The 20,558-nt window shown below is 41.0% G+C and overlaps 1 protein-coding gene across 2 annotated transcripts; it reads left to right on the forward strand.

The window, feature by feature from the left end:
- Positions 1 to 1,701: 1,701 nt before the first annotated feature.
- Positions 1,702 to 19,398, forward strand: LOC113008246 (uncharacterized). Of its 2 annotated transcripts, none has more exons than XM_026145535.1 (2): positions 1,702 to 1,721; positions 11,956 to 19,398. In XM_026145535.1, the coding sequence occupies exon 2, from the start codon at positions 12,207 to 12,209 to the stop codon at positions 17,478 to 17,480; it is 5,274 nt and encodes a 1,757-aa protein (XP_026001320.1). In that variant the 5' UTR covers positions 1,702 to 1,721; positions 11,956 to 12,206; the 3' UTR covers positions 17,481 to 19,398. The 2 variants fall into 2 exon arrangements, with proteins under 2 accessions (XP_026001320.1, XP_026001319.1); XM_026145534.1 differs by lacking the exon at positions 1,702 to 1,721 and adding an exon at positions 11,227 to 11,286.
- Positions 19,399 to 20,558: the final 1,160 nt, after the last annotated feature.

Here is a 20,558-nt window from a genome sequence, read left to right on the forward strand (position 1 = left end):
GTTTCCCTCTTGTTATTGCTTTTCTTCTTCTGTATTTTCTACAAGAATCCAGCACTCTGCTGCAGGTACGCCTGAATTGTCATGCATGTGAGGTGTATATAAATGCTTATTAATAAAGACGGGAATTATTTCTGGAATAGTGCGTAAATACTCTTCTGAACACAGACTGTTTTTTTAAAAAAAATCACCAAATTAGATAAAAAGCCCTCGTTTGAATGAAGTGTGTCAGACCTCTCTGCAGCTCCTACTAGACTTCTAGTGGCAGCGCAAGAGTCTCCAGTGGTGCAATTGTCCACACTTGACAAGGTGCAGATAAAGGCATGTCTAGGTTCATTGGGAGGGCGACCACATCTTATTAGACTTCATCGAGCTCTCTTGGCAGCTGTTGCTGGCATTTTATCAGGCAGGATAAAAGCCCGTTACAGTTGTGAGAGGTTTTTATTTAAGTAAATATGAGGCTGAGGTGATTTTATGTTACTAAAACTAAGCGTAGTTTGAGGTTTTAAAAAGCAAACTGCAGAAATTATTTCATATTCTGACCGAATTTAATGTATCATAGGTCAGTAAGTAAACAGCGTCTTGTCTGTTTGTTCCACGCAGCATTTATAGCTTGAGTTGCTATAGCTGTGATAGATAGATAGATGGATTTAAAGATTGGATTCCAGATTTCTCTGTTGATGAATATTCAAGATGGGTAACGATGACTAAGAGGACCACACTGAATAAAATTAATCACTTCTCCCTTCCTGTTTTTAAGAGTCCAAACTGACATACATTTATATGCCGTGGTTCACTAGATTAAAATGGAAGTTTCTTATCTCAGAATTTAAAGTTAGACTCAAGTCCTTGTTTTCGGGTAAAAGACCCTGGAGAAGAAAAGGAAATGTAAACCCCCCCTTCCTACTTAATGTTCTTTCCAGCCCCTTTAACCTTTCAAGGGAATCCGCTAGTGCCGTGCCTGAGAACTACTGGTGGAAATACAAAATCCACAAATCCCAAATGTAGCTGGTGCCTTGTGGATAATAATTAGTTTTATGGTTAAATTATTGTTGCTCCCTGAAAATGGAAGTGAAATAGTGACAAAAGCATTTTGATAACATGGTTTGATTGTTTTAGAATTAGAATGTCATATTTACACTTATAATCTCGGAAAGGCATCGAGTTCTGGTGATTTGTCTGTTTGCTTGTGCTTAAAAAAAATGCTCCAGATTTCCTTCTGATTAATCTCCTGCACATCCACAGATAAGACTTTCCTATAAACACAGGATGGATTGTTTACCAAATGTCTTGTCATTCCCGTACCCTTTGCCCATAACAGGATGTAATTAAAGAAATTCTATTTAATGTTGACGCCATTATATAACTGCTGCCGGGATTTTGCATCAGATGCCTGCCAATAATGAAATAAATGAACAAAAACCTCATAAATAACAGAGGTTAACGAGGCGTATTTGTGGACATTTGCACTAGTCACAAGCACAGAATAAGAATGAATTGTACGCGCTGAATCCAGTTGATTGATCAGATTATCGAGGTTGAAGCGCGCGTGTGCAGCTGGTCAAATAAAATGAACACTCAGCAATGTTGAGCTCTTATTGCTGCAGTCTGATTTAAACAAGCAGATTAAATCTTGTCTCTTTTGTTTCAGAGTCCATGACTTGGATGTTACGTGGATGTTTGATCTTCACTGTGCACAATGATATTTGTGCTTGAAAAGAAAGGTCTGTTTCTACATCACTCAACTGTTCCTCATAATCCTTGTGATGCATTTACAGTGTTGTAATGCTCTCTAAACTACAGACAAGAAAAGCAGGAAGAAGCAACAATATGCAGGTCTCGCATTGCTGAAAACGAACCACAAACAGTGGAGCCATACCAAGTGGTAAATTAAAACAAATCAATCATAACCAATGTCAAAGGTAACGAGGTGTCTCTGCGGCTGCTTCAGATTAGGGAGGATGGGTCATTGCTGGAAATCTTTCACTTTCTGACCTGCTATATAAAATTATATTTTAAAAAGAATACAGTGTGTGCTCGCCCTTGGATTCAGCTAAATATTTGAATTTGTGCTAGTACACTTTGTCTGTAAGATTTAACAGAGAATTGGCTGCACTCTGAAGAAATAATGTATATTTACAAAGGAAAGTTTTCTTAAAGCTCGAATTTATGGAAAAATATTAGACTCAAACTGTTATTTAAAAAAGTGTCCTTCTAGGTCCTAAAACATGTCATCGAGGGATATTTTAACAAACTTAAAGTATAGCACAAATAAATCTAACACATTATAAGCTTGTATGGAGAGTTATTTATTTCGAGATTACTTTCTTACAAGTCACTGCCAGAATAGCTTTTATCCCCGAGTGATCTTTCTTCTCTGGGACATCAGTTTATATCAGGACGAAGCTTCATTATATAACACATTTATCAAGATCTGTGACTGAAAGAAATAAATACATCTACAGCTGATTATTTAGTAGAAGACTGTTCTGTTTTAAAAATCGAGTTATTGCTTCCTTTTTATGTTTGCCTAGATAAGAAAAGATGCATTCTAAAAGAAAATTCTGCATCTAAAAGGTATATTATAATAGAATCAACCCAAAGTAAAGTCCACTTTGTTGTTTCAGGGCTGCTGAATGTTAGGTAAGGATGTAATGATGTAATGATGGCATTAAAAAAGAAAAAAAAACTGTAGCATTCATAGACAAAAACTCTGTATCTGAGTATCTGACGCAGTGTTCTCGTCTCGTCCAGATAGTTCCAGCACTGCTGCATGAATGACTCATCATAACAATGACTAACATGACCTGCGAGCACACTTCAAGTGACAGTCAACTCAGGGATAAAATATAATTTGCTCTCGAAATGATGCATTTTTTAAAAAAGAGAGAGAGAGAGAGCGAGAGAGATACAATTCTGCCCACCCACGATTTCAAGTACTTACACACAGGTTTTAATGGGTTTCTAGAATAGTCCAGCCACCCCTACTCACTGCTCATACACACCAAATGCCTATGTGCAGAAAGAGAGTCTGACCACTTCATTTTGCTTTTTGATTGAGTAATCCAAGAGCTGTAGCTGGTAAATAAAAAATCAAGTCCGGATTGATTTTTGAATTTTTGAACAGGAGGACGTGCATTTTTCATGCACGACTGCCACAGGGGACTGGGACAACGACCCCTGAGCGTATGAAAAGAGGATAATTTGCTACTCCTCAAAATGTTATCAACACAATCTCAAGCTCTGGATCTTAGATGATGTTTGTTACTGATCTGTAATTACACCCAGTCAGAATGAAGCAGCTTTGATCTAAGCATAACTACTGGCATACTAAGAAAAAGACTAATGAAGAAGATATAGCACACATATACGCATTTATGCATGTATGCAAATAACTTCCGGTAAACAGACAGAGGCAAAGTCAAAAGAGGCAGATGGCAAGTGGTTTGATAAGATGCATGTGGGAGGGTGTGGTTTATTGTCACAAAGCAGTACTAAGTAGGTGAACAACAGGATGCTGTGTTGCTCCTACAACATGTTGTTGAAGCAAAAGAGGGAGCGTTTAGCCACTACAAGCAACATAATCAGAATCAGAGCATGGAGTGCATGTATGTGATATGGTGCAGGACATGTATGAGGACAGTGATACATTCAAAGTGGGGGTCTGGTTACATCATGCATCAGCTCTGAGCCCCTTCTTGTTTGCAGTGGTGATGGACATGCTGGACTCTCCGTGCAGTGTGATCTTTGCAGATGACATTGTGGTCTGTACTGAGAGAAGGGAGCTGGTAGAAGAGAGTCTGGTAACATGGAGGTATGCTCTGGAGATGAGTGGACTGAAAGTCAGCAGAAGGAAGATTGAATACGTGTGTGTGTGTCAAGGAGGCAGATGGAATAGAGAAGATGCAAGACAGGTGAGGAGTGGTACGAGTGCAGGCAGGGTGAGGTGGAGAGATTAGATGAGTGTCGGGGGGATTTTTGATAGGATTGCAGCAACATGGAAAAGGAAGGTTTACAAAATGGTAGTGATGTACTGTATCATCACTGGAGACAGTGGCTCTGACAAAAAGACAGGAGGAAAAGCTGGAGGTGGCAGAGCTGAAGCTTGGGTCGAGCAGTTTGAAGACAGCGCTAGAGAGGCAAGGCTGAGATGGTTTGAACATGTTTAAAGGAGGGATAGTGGATATATTGGACAATGTCTGGCAGAAGTAGGGCCAGTCACCTACTAATCAGAACATTGGTGGTTTGATCCGTGTTTGTTCCAGCGTGCATGCCACATATCCTTTCACAAAATACCAACTCAAGTTACTCTCTGATGAGTCCATCAGATGTTAGATAGAAAGCACTTGCAGAGGAAAAGCATAGAAAAAAGTGATTTATGAATGTGAATGAGGTGAACGAGGCAAGTACAAAAAGCTCAGTTAGATTAGAGAAGCACTACACAAGAATCATGCTGAAGACCGAGCTGTCAGGCATGTAGGTGTGACAGAAGTAGATGGAAGCGATAGGGGAAGATGGAGGTGAATTGTGGCAACCCCTGAATCCACCAGCTGAAAGAAAATTCAACAAAGTAAAATATAATCAATCAAATCCCCAAAACATAGGGTTAGCCACTAAGGGTTAAAGCTCTGAAACACTGATTTGATTATGGCTCTTCAAACTGAGCCTTAGTTTATCAGCAGAAAACACATGTGATGTGCTTGTAGTTAACTGATGAGAAAGACTAAAATCTGAGGTGGACTAATACTCCTTTCCCAGGCCGAGTATTTTCTTTTAAAAGGTAGAGTCCTGGGAAGTTTGTGAATCACTCATTGTGGCTGCAACTTGTTACCAGATGTTTCAGCCACAATGACATACATCCCATAGCTGTGATTAACGTACTGCATTGAACCATAAATTGTCTAGATGTGCATACGTTTCAGAATAACAGCTGTCCAAATATTGTGCATCATGTTCACTACCCTAAAAGAAACGAGATAAAGGTCTGGTTCAAGCTGTAATCTCTCTGGATCTCCTTTATCACTGCAGAGTTGCTTAGATAAGTAAAGGTTAGCAGCTAAAGGAAAGTCACAGCAGCATTTTAGACTTAAGAATGCTCTTAAATTCAAACTCAAACTCAAGAACATAACTTATTTTTTGATTCATTTATGTAATCACGCCATATTAAAGCAAAGTTAAATTAGGCTAAAAGAGCTTAATTTAAACAGAGATATGCGCGCCACCTGGCTAATTATTCCAGTAAATCCAAATAACTGGCCTCCTTTCAAGGCCTCCTTCTGAAATAAATTACTAGAATTTTTGTGTATCCCCTTGTTTAATTATAATCATTACCTTACCAATATTCTCTTTGTTTTGCAAAGTATAATACGATGTAATAAAATTAATCAGGACAACAGGATAAAGGCAAATCAAAATTGTAGAAGTATGTCAAGAAAAAACAATGTATCAATCTGAAACTTAGGAAGTAAAAGATATCAGATCATTCAGCCCGAGGTCCTCATGCATGCTGTTTGAAACTGACTAGGTTTAAAGGCAAAGGCCAAAGAATTCGTCTTTAATCTCCAGCCAAAAAAATGCTAACCGAAAAACAACTGCTGGTCAACCTGAGGCTACAGTCAGGCTCATCTAGAGATTAAACAGCTGCCTCTTTGGATTACACTGCTGATTTATTTGAAACGTGAAAAGGGAGCGCTGCTATTCATATCAGGCCGAGGACTTCAGGGAGCTGAACGGCTGCTCTGCACCACATAGCCACCAGGGAACCCTTGAACAGGCTTCACACATTGTCATAGTGCTCAGTGCCACCGGCTCCTGTTCTTACAACTTTAACATCTGCTAAACAAGAAAAAATGCTGCTTGTAATTTAATTTGTTTCAATAGAACGGGAAATTTTAATCTTTAATCCATTTGGCTTCACTATATCACAAAATCATTAAGTATAACTTAAAATGTTTCCATTCCATGACAGTCCATGTTTTAATACTGCGTCTGTAAGCAACACTGATTAGATTGACTTTTAGTGAAGTGAAAGTCTGGACAGATGCTAAAGTGCTCCTTAAAGTGAGAGATAATGGAAGAATGGCTGATAATTGTATGAGGGTTCAAAAACACCAGCAACCTTTTTATGTTTCAGGCTGATATCCAGCAAACAAACAAAAAAGTGACAGATAAATTGGTCAAATTGTAAATCTATTTTTTGACGTGTAAACTGGAGAAGCTGCTAAGGACCATCTGCTTTTTCTCCAGACCTATGGGCAGTCCAAGGAATGGCTGAAACTGTAGGAAGGAAATAATAATGAGGTGACGGGAACATAAATCAGATAAACAAAATAAACACAGGCTCTATATTTATATTTTTATACTTTTTGTTTGTTTTATGGGTTCTTTTAGGGCCAGAAGTTTAAGGGCATTGAACTCTAAAAATTTGCAGCATCTTAATTTTTTTCATGACAGATAAAATATGGTAGGGAATGAAAATGAACTCATACTTCTGTACAGTTTCTTAGTTGAATACATCTGTTCGTCATGTATATTTGTCCTAATGTTAAGATTTGTGGTTAAATGGGTTGGTTTAGGGGGTACTAACTTTGTGCATGTGTGTAAGAACATAATGGCTTTGCCGATTTTCCTTGAATGGCTCAAGTTTTCAGTTTGCCTTATCTTCTCATCTCGTCCTAAGGACATCAGCTGCCCTTGGCAGCACAGATGGGGCATTCATCTAAACTGTTACACTAAGATTTACAGTGAGTTTCATTTTATTTGTCGGAGTTTGTTTCCTGCTTGTGTGATTTGCTGATATTGTGACAACTTGATGTGTAAGCCACGTTTCATGTGAGGAATGCTGTGGGATTTTCAGAGTATGGTGTAATAATTGTTTGACCGCTGAAGTTTTCTACCATTTTATTATATTTTTACATGAGTCATATATTACTTATAATCCAGTGACTCCCCTTGGATTTAGTCTGTGTTCTGTTCAGCAAATCATTTTAAGAACTCTTTTCTATGCTATGTATTGAATGTTTCTCTGTCTTCAAAGTCACAGCTGGAATGTTTCAACTTTTAGTTGCACCATAAATCTTTTATATTCTGAGATTCAATCAGCAGCAGATGTAAAAGCAAGTGAATAAAAGGCATCAAGGGCAACAATTGCTGGAATAGTGTTCCATTAGGACCACAGATATAATAGCAGATTGCATTCTCAGATTTCCTTTAGAATTGCTTTTGCTCTCTCACAGCACTGAGTGATTTTAAGCCTCCAAGGTCAACAAGTGGAGGAAGTCAAAGTGCTATGAACGTCATCACATCTGAATAATGATATGGGTGAGTCCGAAATAGAAAATAAAGAGGCAATTAAATTAAATACCAATACACTGTGGCTGTGAAACAAGGGTATGGTAAGTGAAAATAAGAACATTTGTGTGTTCTCAAGGTGTTTGAAAGGTCAAGGTGGAGCTAAGATAAACAAATACACACACAAAGACGTGTAATTCTTACAAGTGTAAAGTCTGTGTTTAAAAAATAAATACCATTATGGTGGGGTCATTGTAAATACAGGCCCTGAATTCCATCCATGCAATTTCAATAGATGTTTTCTGTGCGTACTATAGTATCACACGCAGCTGACGGAGTGACGGTTCTATGTCTGTCATTTCGTAGAAGACAGGTGCAGCGGATACAGATATGCTCATGAGCACTGTGCCAACTGTGTGATATTATTGTTTCTAGCTCTTACAATATGTACAGACTTAAAACTCTCATTTTTAAATAGCATTTGTTTATTACATGCCACATGGTCATATTGACATCAGGGTGGTTTATCTTTTTTTTGTACTTGAGTGGCAAAAAAAAAAAAAAAAGTGAAGTCTGAATGTTTGCAGTTTTAAGTTTTATTTTTTCCGTTAAAAGGAAAAATAAAACTGTATGTGTCTTGTTTGGAAATGTTGCCTTGAAGTGCTTGATTCTCCAGGACTCTGTAAGCCTTATGTGGTAAACATGACCATTGGACTTCTGTCTGTTTGAATGGTGCTCTCTGTTTTTGTATTAGCCATCCACCACAGGACGCTATACAAAGTATCATTGAAGTGTTCTTTGGCTGTTTAGGAGCACTTTTGCATTTTCTAAAAATATATGCCAGAACAGACGAGATGTCCATGCAGATCAGCACTCACATTCAACAAAATGTCATACCTTCCATTCAACCCCTCTCAGGGGCTTTGCACATCATCTACTCCAGAGATTAACTGCATCCCAAAGTGCTCTTTGAGTGGCAGTGGAGTGTCATGTGAAACAAGATACATTGAACTAAGCCAACCCAGTATTGTAATGGGGATGCACTATGTGGAAACTTCCGGCATGTGTTGAAAAGCAAGTTCCTGTGCTCTTGTTTTAGACCTGGAGCGATGTGGAACGTCTGCTTCACCCTTTGGTAGAAGCATAGCTTTCATGAACTTATTTGGGGGGGTTCCTAGCATTGCCATAATGTTAATGCCTTTTTCCTGCAAAATCAGTCATGTTTATGTGTGTGAATGTGTGTGTGAATGGGTGGATGATTGGATGTGTAAAGCGCTTTGGGGTCCTTAGGTACTAGTAAAGCGCTATACAAATACAGGTCATTTACCATGTTTATGTGATGGTTGATGTCTATAATTACTGTGGGTAAAGCAAATGGGATTTGGTAGTGCAACTCAGGGTTGAGAGGTCTGCGGTTTTCCCACAAAATTGAGCTGCTGTTGAAGGGTAGCCAAAGAGTAAGTTAACTGGTAGATCGGAAGAAACCTCTAGTCAAAACTTATTTTTTTAAAGTTAAACTCAGGATTTCAAAAGAAAATTATTTATTTATACTAAAATCTTACCAGAAGCAAAAAAATTTTGTGTTTGGTAAATTTTTGTAACAGGTACTGTAAGCCAGTGTGAGTGTCCATTACTCACTCTGGTAGCACAAAGTAATGAACATTAGGGAGTTAGTCGTCACTTAGCCTGTACTCATATATGCTGAATGCAATTCTTCAACAAGAAATAAGCTAGATTAATCAAAACAAGTAAACTCGACTCTACACCCAGTAACTGAAATTTCAAGTTGAGGACAAAAAAAAAGTGGATTAAAGAAGCCTAAAGTTCATCAGTTTATCAACTGTTTAATGATGCCTCTTCAGAATTCACACTCAGTGGAAGGATTGCTGTCAATAAGCCAAGGAAGGGGAACAAGGAGAAGAGGCACATTACACAAGAACTGCACTAAAACGTGGTGGTCACAGATCTTATGAAGGTCATCCAAATTTGAAAATTCTTGTCTTGGTTCAAATCATTGTCAGTATGCAGGATATCAGGAGAGAGGTATAACAGTGAGTTATGAATGGAGGAATGTATGGATTGACCATCCAAAATCATTGGATTATTGGTGGCTTCATTTTTCAGCACAACAATGATCCCAAACACACTCCATCTGAATAGAAAAACGCACAGGGGAATGATATCATTCATGGACTGGCCTCCCCAGCATTACTTCTTGGTAGAATAGGAACAAAAGACAGAAGAGCTTTGATTGTCCTTCAAGAAACACGGAGAACTATTCCAGAACACAAAGAAATTAGAATAAAGCTGCTCAGAGAGTTCAGGCTGTGCTGAACTCACTGTAGTAACTGTAGCTGTATGAAATGAAACTCACTGTAGCTCAGGTGGTAGATCAGGTCATCTACTGATCTGAAGGTTTGTGGTTTGATTCCTGGCTTCCCCTAGTCTGCATGCCAAATATCCTTGGGCAAGATACTAACCCCAAATTGCTCTCCGATGCATCCATCGGAGTATGAATGTGTGTGAATGTCAGTTAGAAAGCACCTAGGAAAAATGTGCTTGTGCAAATGCACAAGTTGTATAAAGTGCTTTGAGTGCTCAGAAGAGTAGAAAAGCGCTATATAAGAACCAGTCCATTTACCATGTAGCAAATGCCAATTACTGAACCTTTGTAGAATTATACAAACTCTGTCTTTGACTTATGTGCTGTATTTTTATGTATGCTTGCAGATATTTTCATTTCCCTAACCAAATCTAAAGAAATAAACAGTGACCCAAGACCTTTCATTTGCATAAAACTGCAAAATGCTCATTGTATGATTTTCACTTATATTGTAGCACTCTACAGTCAGGTATTTCTATTATTGCCTAGCATTCTAAACAGTCTTAATACTCCCTTTAGCCCATCACTCAGGCACTTTACCCCGTCGACTTTCACAGAATTAATTGCAAGTCGGTTGTCACTGGCTGTGAAAGCAAATGAAAATCAGTCACGAGTCTGTCTGAACCAAGATAAAGGCTGACTTGATTATCTTCTTTACAAATGCCTGTAGTTGATTTTGTTTATTCATTGTTATTCAGATGGAAATCTGAAAGGAGGGTTCTTATAATTATCTTGTTAATCATACAATGCACCAGTCTGGAAATGTCATTGTATTGTAGGAAAAAGATGAAAAAAAAAAACCCAGTAGATTTGACAGCACTTTATTGAACTGTTTAGTATTTGTGCATGTGTTGAATCTCTATTTGTGTAAATACATCTGCAATAACAGCTTTCCGTTTATGTTGTTACAACTTTGTGAGAATTGAAAAGAATAGCTACACTTTTAAAATTTACTCTGCAATTTTAAGAAAGCAATGATGTAGCAGAGGACTGAGCTAAAGAACTGAATGAAACAGTACTTGATATAGGGGGCTTAAACATATACATTTGCTTGTTTATTTACTATATATTGTACTATATGTGTTACTTATATTTATTTTACTATATTAGTTTTATAGTAGCCTCCCATGCCTGTACAGAAATGCACAGAAAAGAGTTCATGTATTGCAACCCCCCCCCCCAAAAAAAACAAAAAACCATCTGCATTCTCTATGGGCCACTTTTGCTTTTTTGCTTCTTCTTAAAAAACAAAACAAACAAAAACACCATTCTGCACATAGTTATCAATAAGTCATGTTTTTTAAACATTTAATCTGGAACTTCATTCAACGCAGCTCAAGGTTCTGCACTCTGTTCATGTAATTGTGACACACTGTAATGTGTGGTCACATTATGTGATTTAATTTTTGTACATTGTATAAGCTTTTAGGTGTAGTTTTGTTAAGGAAGGGCCTTAATCCAACATGTGGTGTGATCCCTAGTTACGCCACAAGGGGGCACTTCCGCCCCAGTGAGATGGTTTAGTGTGACGCTACTGCTCGTCTTCAGATCTGGCAGAAGCGAGAGAGGAAACACACTACCTGTCGTCCATCTTATAATTTATCTGTTTTTTTCAGGTTAGTAAGTAATAAGGCCACACATGTGGTCCACATAATTTACATGCCAAATAAGGGTAAAACCTGACCAGCAGTTTGTTTTGCTGGGATCTGTATTCGTCTGTTTTGCTCATTGAAATGTGTTACGATCGAGAGTAGGAGCTAGCTTAGCTCGCCACATCCTAGAGTAGCTGTTAGCTTTGTTGTTTTCTAAACTTAAGGCACCCTCTTGTAACAAAAGTACACCACGGCTCCTGTATATTTGAGTTAATGTGTTCGCAGAGACAGTTTGATATGTTGTCACTGTTATTGTCTAAAGTTAGTGTAATAACCTATAATAATTCTGATCGCTCTGCAATGTTGATGTGGAGATTTCCACTACACAGATACGCCATTAGTATATGGTACAATACTGGAATGTTTGCTTTATCAAACGATGTGTGAAAAAAAGTGTGATTTATAGCTCTTAGTAACAAACAACAGAGATGACTGTTTAGATTTTTGTTTATACTATTATTATACTATTTTAGTTTATTCTGATTTTGGGCTTTGGGAATGTGAGACAGAGATGTTAAGAAGTTTTTGCAACCTGTTGTGAACACATGAATGTGTTTAAATAAAGATCTGGCAGAAGCGAGAGAGGAAACACACTACCTGTCGTCCATCTCATAATTTATCTGTTTTTTTCAGAACCAGACATAATCTGTCAGCCGCCCTCTTGCTTGGGGTGTGTTACAGATTCTTGGGGGCTCGTCCGGGATTGGCTCTCCACATTGCCATGAGCTAATCCCACAACCTACAACACCTCGTGCTGGTAAAGCTGACAGCGTGATGCCGGCTGCCCCAAAGTGAGCTGTCTGTGTGAGACAAGCTGAGACCAAGTGAGGAAGAGGGCTGGACCCAAAAGCAACCTACTGCGAGAGACTGGGGAAGACGTCGTCATGGCAGACCAGGAGAGGAAAAGCCTGGTATGGGACATCAGGAAAAGCCTACTGTCGCTATCATCAAACGAACTTTTCCAGATTGCTTCTACAGTCAGCCCTGCTCCAGGCAAAGATGCTGCAGAGCTTTCCAGCGGAGACGCAGAGGGATGTTTCGAGTACATCCACGCCTTTATGTACAGTAAGAACTTATTAGATGCTGAGGATAGGGGCATGGGAGAACTACTAGCCCTAAAAGATGTTGTCGATGAGGTTGTTCAGTCTCAAAGTAGTGTAATTTTACCTGCTGGGTCAAGTGTAAATACAAAGCCAATGTCCCCACTTATCACTGTCCCACCTACTGCATCAGCCCAACCAGCTAACACTGATGTACTATTTTCTGATGTAACAAATGTAACCACTCCTGTAACAGCAAACGCCAAGTTAATCACTGAGACAACTAATGAACTCAGTTGTGACGTTTCACCAGAGAATGTCCAAAAGATGCTGTTAGACTATGAGGATTTGAGCCGAAAGCTTGGTAGGCTGATGCACATTCCCACACCTCAAGCTACAGCACAACCTACACTCTCAGTCCCACATCACTCTGAGACACAGATGGACGTTTCCAGACACAGAGGACCCGAACAAGTAGTATCATTGAAGGATCTGTCCTACATCCATCGCCGTGAATTCAAAGTTCAAGGAGGCCAAATTGGAGATCACTCATCCGATATAAGCTTTAACAGTGTTTGCAGACAGATAGAGGAGGGGATAAAGGACAATCTCACTGAGTCTGAGATCGTGAGAGGTGTGCTAAGGATAATAAAGCCAGGAGATTTCAAGGACATGCTGGTCAATAAAGAAGACATGACTGTGGCTGAGCTCAAGGGGTTCCTCCAGTCGCACTTAGGTGAGAGGAATAGCACAGAACTATTCCAAGAACTAATGTGTGCCAAACAAAATGAGCATGAAACCCCTCAGCAGTTCCTCTACCGTGTTATTGGACTGAAGCAAAGAATATTGTTTGGGTCAAAACAGCCAGGGACTGATATCAGGTATAGCCCAGATACAGTACAAGATGTCTTCCTACACACAGTGTATCAGGGAATAGGACACAAGTACAACGATATTCGCAGGGAGCTTAAACCTTTACTTTCAGACAACACAGTTACAGATGAGACGATCCTAAAGCATGTCATGAGGGTAACAAGTGATGAAAGTGAACGACAAAGGCGTTTGGGGTCAACACAACGCTCAAGACAAGCTGCTGCACATAGTCTACAGGTTGAGGGAGAGCAGGTTAAGCAGGCAAATATAAAGAAAGACATGACAGAGCATAGAGCTAAATCAGATGAAGTACAGAAGCTTGCAGAGAAAATAGATGTGCTCACCAAATTAGTAGACACCCTAGCAGAGAAAGTGGAGAGGAGCCAGTCATACAGCTGTCTACCCCCCAAGCCACAAGCAACCAGAAGAGGAAGCCGTTATGGTTGTCCAAAATGTGTGCAGGAGGGGTTACAAGATTGTAAACACTGCTTCTCTTGTGGCGAACAGGGACACAGAGCTGTGGGTTGCCTAAAAAACCCTAAGCAGCAGGGAAACGTGAACCGGTTGCTGTGGGGGGGACAAACAGTAACCGGAGTCCTTCCCAAGTCCCAATTCACAGACAGGGGAGCTGAAACAGACACCACCCACAAGGTGACGGGGAACAGTAGTTTCAAAACAACTATTGAAACAGCTGCTGTTAACAAAAAGCATAGCCGTGAGAGAACTGCTGCTGACCCCCTAAAAGACACGATGCCTACCAATGAACCTGTTGCCAAATTAATAGGTAGGAAAGCTTTGACTAAGTGTATTCTCAATGGCCTCGCAGTCAATGCTCTCTTGGACACTGGGGCCCAAGTCAGCATAATAGACCGCCATTGGAGAGACAAGTACTTACCTGATCTTGACGTTCACCCCCTGACTGAGCTAATTGAGCTCATGGAGGATAAAAAGACACTGGAAGTGTATGCGGTCAATGGAGGGCTAATCCCCTTTGATGGCTGGGTGATCATAACCCTGAACTTACCAGGAAATGAGGACCCAGATTTATCAGTCAGTGTACCCTTCCTGGTGAGCTCGTTGCCCTTAGAAATGCCACTTTTGGGATTCAATGTGGTTGAAGTAGTGATTCAGGGAAAACCAGAAAGGCTAGCTTCCACTTTAAGTCGCCTCCTAGGTGGGGCAATGTCCATCCCAGATGACACAGCAAAGACTATTGTCCATTTTGTGCAGACAAAAAAACCTGTTTCTGCTCAGGGGCGCCTGAGAACAGGTCCGAAAGACAAAGTCATCCCAGCTGGTAGCGTAACCTGGGTAAAATGTAAAGTACCACCACAGTTTGACTCTGGCGACCCACTAGTGCTGTTCGAACCTGAGGAAAATTGCCCACAGTTACAACAGCTAGATGTGGGTGAGGGCCTCTTAGAAGTTCAGATGGGCAGAACTCCACATGTAAATTTGCCTTTAGGAAACCAGACAAAACACGACATTATTCTACCTCGAAAAGCTTTGATTGGCAGTATCCAGCCTATCAAGAAAATTGTTGAGACTGACTCACTCCCAAACAGAGACCTGGAGATTCAGAGTCCTACCACTGCACCACCTACTGCAAGTTGTTCCACTCTATTGTGGCATCCACCCGTTGATGTACATCACCTCACAGAGGAGCAGCAGGGAGTTGTAAAGAAAATGCTGTTTGAGGAGTCAGCTGCTTTTGCAAAGGATGCTAATGATATAGGCTGTATTACAAGCCTAGAGCTGTCACTAAATCTTAAAGATGACATCCCTGTGCAAAAAGCCTACAGCTCAGTTCCAAAGCCATTATTCAACGAAGTAAAGGAGTATATCCAGGACCTTCTAGCAAAGGGCTGGATAATCAAATCAAAATCTCCTTATGCTGCCCCTGTTGTATGTGTCCGCAAAAAGGATGGCACATTACGCCTGTGCATCGACTACCGGTTACTAAACCAGAAAACCATACCTGATAGGCACCCACTGCCCCGTATCCAAGATCTGATCGATACGCTGGGGGGCCACTGCTGGTTCAGTATTCTTGACCAAGGAAAGGCGTACCACCAGGGATTTATGGCAGAGGGCTCAAGGCATCTCACAGCCTTTGTAACTCCCTGGGGGTTGTATGAGTGGGTCAGAATACCCTTCGGCCTCTCCAATGCGCCTGCAGCCTTTCAGAGGAGTATGGAGGAGATGCTGGATGCATTTAGGGATGAATGTTGCATTCCCTACCTAGATGACATCCTCTGCTATGCCAAAACCTTTGAGGAGCATGTTGAGGGCGTCCGCAAAGTTTTGAAAGCACTTCAGCATCACGGTGTGAAGCTAAGGCCTGAAAAGTGTGAACTCTTTTGCAGACAAGTAAGATATTTGGGTCGCCTTGTATCAGCAGAGGGTGTGCAAATTGACCCAAAGGATCTAGAGGCTGTGCAGTCACTCAGGGCCAAAACACCGCAGACTGTTGGCGATGTGAGGCGGCTCCTGGGGTTCCTCAGCTACTACCGTAGCTATATTCAGGACTTCTCACGTATCGCAAAGCCTGTGTATGAGCTTCTCCAAGCCAAGTCTGACATGTCACGAGCACCACCTCACCAGAGGAAAACCAAAGGCAGTCAGCTGTCTTCCAATACTCCTGTGGTGTGGACTGGTGAACACCAGGGGGCACTGGAGCAACTCATTGACATGCTCACCCACCTTCCAGTCCTGGCCTACCCAGACTTCCACTTACCTTTCTTGCTACACACAGATGCCTCAGAGCAAGGCCTTGGCGCTGTACTCTATCAGCAGCAAGATGGTAAGCTAAGGGTTATTGGGTATGGCTCCAGAACGCTGTCTCCAGCCGAGAAAAACTATTGCCTGCACAGTGGGAAATTAGAATTTCTGGCACTTAAATGGGCGGTGTGTGAAAAGTTTAGAGACTACCTCTATTATGCCCCACACTTCACCATCTATACTGACAACAACCCTCTGACTTACATAATGAGCACTGCTAAGCTTAATGCTGTTGGGCATCGCTGGGTTGGGGAGTTGTCAGATTTCCGGTTTGAGATAAAATACAGACCAGGAAAGGTAAATATAGATGCTGACACGTTGTCCCGCATGCCCCTTGACATTGAGAAGTACGTGACAGCATGTACTGAGGGGCTCTCTCATGAAGTTGTGCAAACCACATGGGGTGGGGCCAAAGCAGCCCAGGAACAGGATGTAGCTTGGGTCGCCATCCTGGCTCTTACTGCTAACACGAACCAAGACCCCCCAACTTCACTTCCAACCATAAGCAGTGAGGAGTTGGTGAAGGCTCAAAGGGAAGACCCAGCAGTGGGAGAAATCATTCGGCTAAAAGAGACAAATGCTGTAATGACAAACGAGATACGACAAACAGTAGGTAAAGCTGCAAGGAGATTGCTTCATGAATGGAGCAAACTGTGCCTTGACAATGGACTTTTGTATCGACGTACTACTGAAAGACAGCAACTTGTTCTCCCAGCAGTTTACAAGGCCAAGGTACTAAAATACCTCCATGACGACATGGGACACATTGGTACTGACCGAGTACTGGCCCTAGCTAGAGAGAGGTTCTACTGGCCATTTATGAAACAGGAAGTTGAAAACTATGTCACAAGGAAGTGTCCCTGCATAAAACAAAAAAAACCGGTTGGACATGTCCGTGCCCCAATGGGCACAATCACTTCAAACTCACCTTTGGATCTTGTATGCATAGATTACCTGCACCTAGAGCCCAGCCGAGGTGGATATGAATATATCCTGGTCGTAGTAGATCATTTTACAAGGTTTGCTCAAGAATACCCGACCAAAAATAAGTCAGGCAAGACAGCAGCTGAGCGCATCTTTGGTGATTTCATCCAGCGTTTTGGATATCCCGGCAGGCTGCATCACGATCAGGGTCGTGAGTTTGAAAACGAGCTCTTTCGGACTTTAAGAGAGAAAGCTGGAATTGGACACTCAAGGACCACACCGTATCACCCCCAATGTAATCCCGCCGAGAGATTTAATCGGACTCTCTTGCAGATGCTTAGGACACTCGGCGACAAAGAAAAGCAATGCTGGAAAGATCACCTTCAGCAAACAGTGCACGCTTACAATTGTACGCGGCATGAGTCAACAGGGTATTCCCCTTACTTTCTGTTGTATGGGCATCACCCCCGTCTCCCAATAGACCTGTTGTTTGGCCTGGTTGGGGAGAAAAAAAACTGTGTCTCACAAACATTATGCTGAAAAGTGGGCAGAAAAGATGACTGAGGCGTACAAGATAGCCAGTGACAATAGTAAACTGTCCAGCGCACGAGGCAAATCCTACTATGACAAAAAACTCAGGGGTGTCGTCTTGCATCCTGGGGACAGGGTCCTCGTTAGAAATCTTGGTGAAAGAGGTGGGCCTGGAAAACTCAAGTCATACTGGGAAAAGAGTATCTACGTAGTCAAAGCACAAGTAGCTGACAACCCCGTGTATGTCGTCTACCGAGAAGCAGGAGATAAGGATAAGACTAGAGTGCTTCACCGTAACTTGTTACTACTTGTGAATGACTTACCAGTTGAGGCCCCACAGCACATTCCTGAACCTACACCAAAGAGACAAACAAAATCAAACAACCTGCCAGGGGACAGAGGCAGGAGGAGGCAACAGACTGAAACAAGTGACTCAGACTCTGAAGAGAGTACTGGAAAATTCTGGTTGAGGCTTCCTGTAAAAGAAAGAGAGCCCATCAAAGGAAAGACTTACCATAGGATATCTACTGCAGAACAGCCCCACCCAGCCTCCGGTGAAGAAAACAGTCATGCGAAGGTACCCATCAGGGAAGAAAGCTGTATTGGCCGGCCAGTCAGCCAAGATCAAGTCAGTCTAGGAGACAACTTTCCAGAGGCGCTTTCACTACATGACCCAGTTCCATCAGAAAGTGCAGATGATGAACTGTCAATTCCAAATGAGGACGAACTGTCTGCACGCACCCCTCCACGATGTTCTACTAGCGACATGAGAAGGTCGACTAGGGAGAGGAAACCAAGGCAGATGCTGACATACCAAACACTGGGTGAACCATCGTACCAGCCTCATCCTACAGTTGCAACGCTCTCCTCACCCTACATGCCACCATGGACAGTTCCTTATCATATTCCAACACCCACATGCTTTACACCTCACCTTTCATATGCTTACACACCTTACATATACACACCTTTGTTATATTGAATAAGTGTATGTGTCAATGTTTTTGAGAAAAATTGAGGTTTGAATGCCAGGAGCCATTCTTATTTTGTCAGGGAGCGTGTGGTCACATTATGTGATTTAAGCTTTTAGGTGTAGTTTTGTTAAGGAAGGGCCTTAATCTTGTGATTTTTGTTGGAGATCCAACATGTGGTGTGATCCCTAGTTACGCCACAAGGGGGCACTTCCGCCCCAGTGAGATGGTTTAGTGTGACGCTACTGCTCGTCTTCAGATCTGGCAGAAGCGAGAGAGGAAACACACTACCTGTCGTCCATCTCATAATTTATCTGTTTTTTTCAGGTTAGTAAGTAATAAGGCCACACATGTGGTCCACATAATTTACATGCCAAATAAGGGTAAAACCTGACCAGCAGTTTGTTTTGCTGGGATCTGTATTCGTCTGTTTTGCTCATTGAAATGTGTTACGATCGAGAGTAGGAGCTAGCTTAGCTCGCCACATCCTAGAGTAGCTGTTAGCTTTGTTGTTTTCTAAACTTAAGGCACCCTCTTGTAACAAAAGTACACCACGGCTCCTGTATATTTGAGTTAATGTGTTCGCAGAGACAGTTTGATATGTTGTCACTGTTATTGTCTAAAGTTAGTGTAATAACCTATAATAATTCTGATCGCTCTGCAATGTTGATGTGGAGATTTCCACTACACAGATACGCCATTAGTATATGGTACAATACTGGAATGTTTGCTTTATCAAACGATGTGTGAAAAAAAGTGTGATTTATAGCTCTTAGTAACAAACAACAGAGATGACTGTTTAGATTTTTGTTTATACTATTATTATACTATTTTAGTTTATTCTGATTTTGGGCTTTGGGAATGTGAGACAGAGATGTTAAGAAGTTTTTGCAACCTGTTGTGAACACATGAATGTGTTTAAATAAAGATCTGGCAGAAGCGAGAGAGGAAACACACTACCTGTCGTCCATCTCATAATTTATCTGTTTTTTTCAGAACCAGACATAATCTGTCAGCCGCCCTCTTGCTTGGGGTGTGTTACATAATATAACAAGAGACCGTTCTCATTCAAAGCAACAAATGCTTTGTTGACTGAAAATCAAAGAAAGATTTTATCCACTCAAGACAGAATTTTTCTTTATTGTTTCATTTCGGGGAAAGCGGCTTGTTTTTCATCCAGTTAAAGAGGTCGGTGCAAGCTACACTGCACAGATGTGGGAAATTAATTTTGCCACAGCTCTTAAATGTTCAGGCAACTTATGTGTTCATGTGGAAAAAAACAAGAGAAGATGCAGAAAACCATTCTGACAGGAAAAGGAATTGCATATCTTGTGCAGTGGTGATTTTTCTTGTTTAGGAATTACCACTTCACAGGACAGGAAGGAACGTCCCTTGAGAATAGCATTGCATAACTAGTTAGCAGTATTTCCAGACAGACTTTAAGATGAGTGCTTTTTCTGGGCATATGGAGCCACTTTATACACCTTTCTATTGCTCCGAATGGCATAAGCTTATTGGTGAGCAGTTAAACACCACAGACTGTTTATTATATTTTATGATTTAGAGTGGCACATTTTTTATCATAGCAAAGGATTCAGGTTGAAGCACAGATGTTTTTAAAAGCATTTTCTTAGTCTTTGGATAAAAGCAGACAGTCACACAAACACAGGGACATGTACATCAATTTAATGTGGCTTATGCTCTTGTGGTTCACAGGGGGAAAAATCAAATGGTTTTGGGATCAACCCTGATCAAAAACATGAAAATGGTTAAAATACAGTATGACTCATACCCATCCTACCCCTTTGCTTCTTTAGCTGTCTGTCAGGGGACTTTGTTTTGATTGTTTTGATAATTAGAATTTGGATTCCCCTCAGCTGTTAATGCAACCTTTCTGTTGGAGCCATCAGTGCTTGTTTAGTGGTAATAGTGGCTGAATTAAAAGCTGATGCCTGCAGCATAAGTGTTTGTCTCCTGAGTAATAAAGACTGTCTGGCAATAGTTATGCAACATATGGTATTTTCTGCCATTAAGATGTATTCCCTTGTGCATCTCAACTTTGCAGCTTGTACACTTTAGGTCTGTACATAACTAGAAAGTGCATGATGATTATACA

This window comes from Astatotilapia calliptera, chromosome 16, assembly GCF_900246225.1.
Source record: "Astatotilapia calliptera chromosome 16, fAstCal1.2, whole genome shotgun sequence".
NCBI classification, from domain to species: domain Eukaryota; kingdom Metazoa; phylum Chordata; class Actinopteri; order Cichliformes; family Cichlidae; genus Astatotilapia; species Astatotilapia calliptera.

Bases quoted from the DNA above. Each gene is read 5' to 3' on its own strand.
- LOC113008246 (XM_026145535.1), top strand. From the start codon at position 12,207: ATGGCAGACCAGGAGAGGAAAAGCCTGGTATGGGACATCAGGAAAAGC.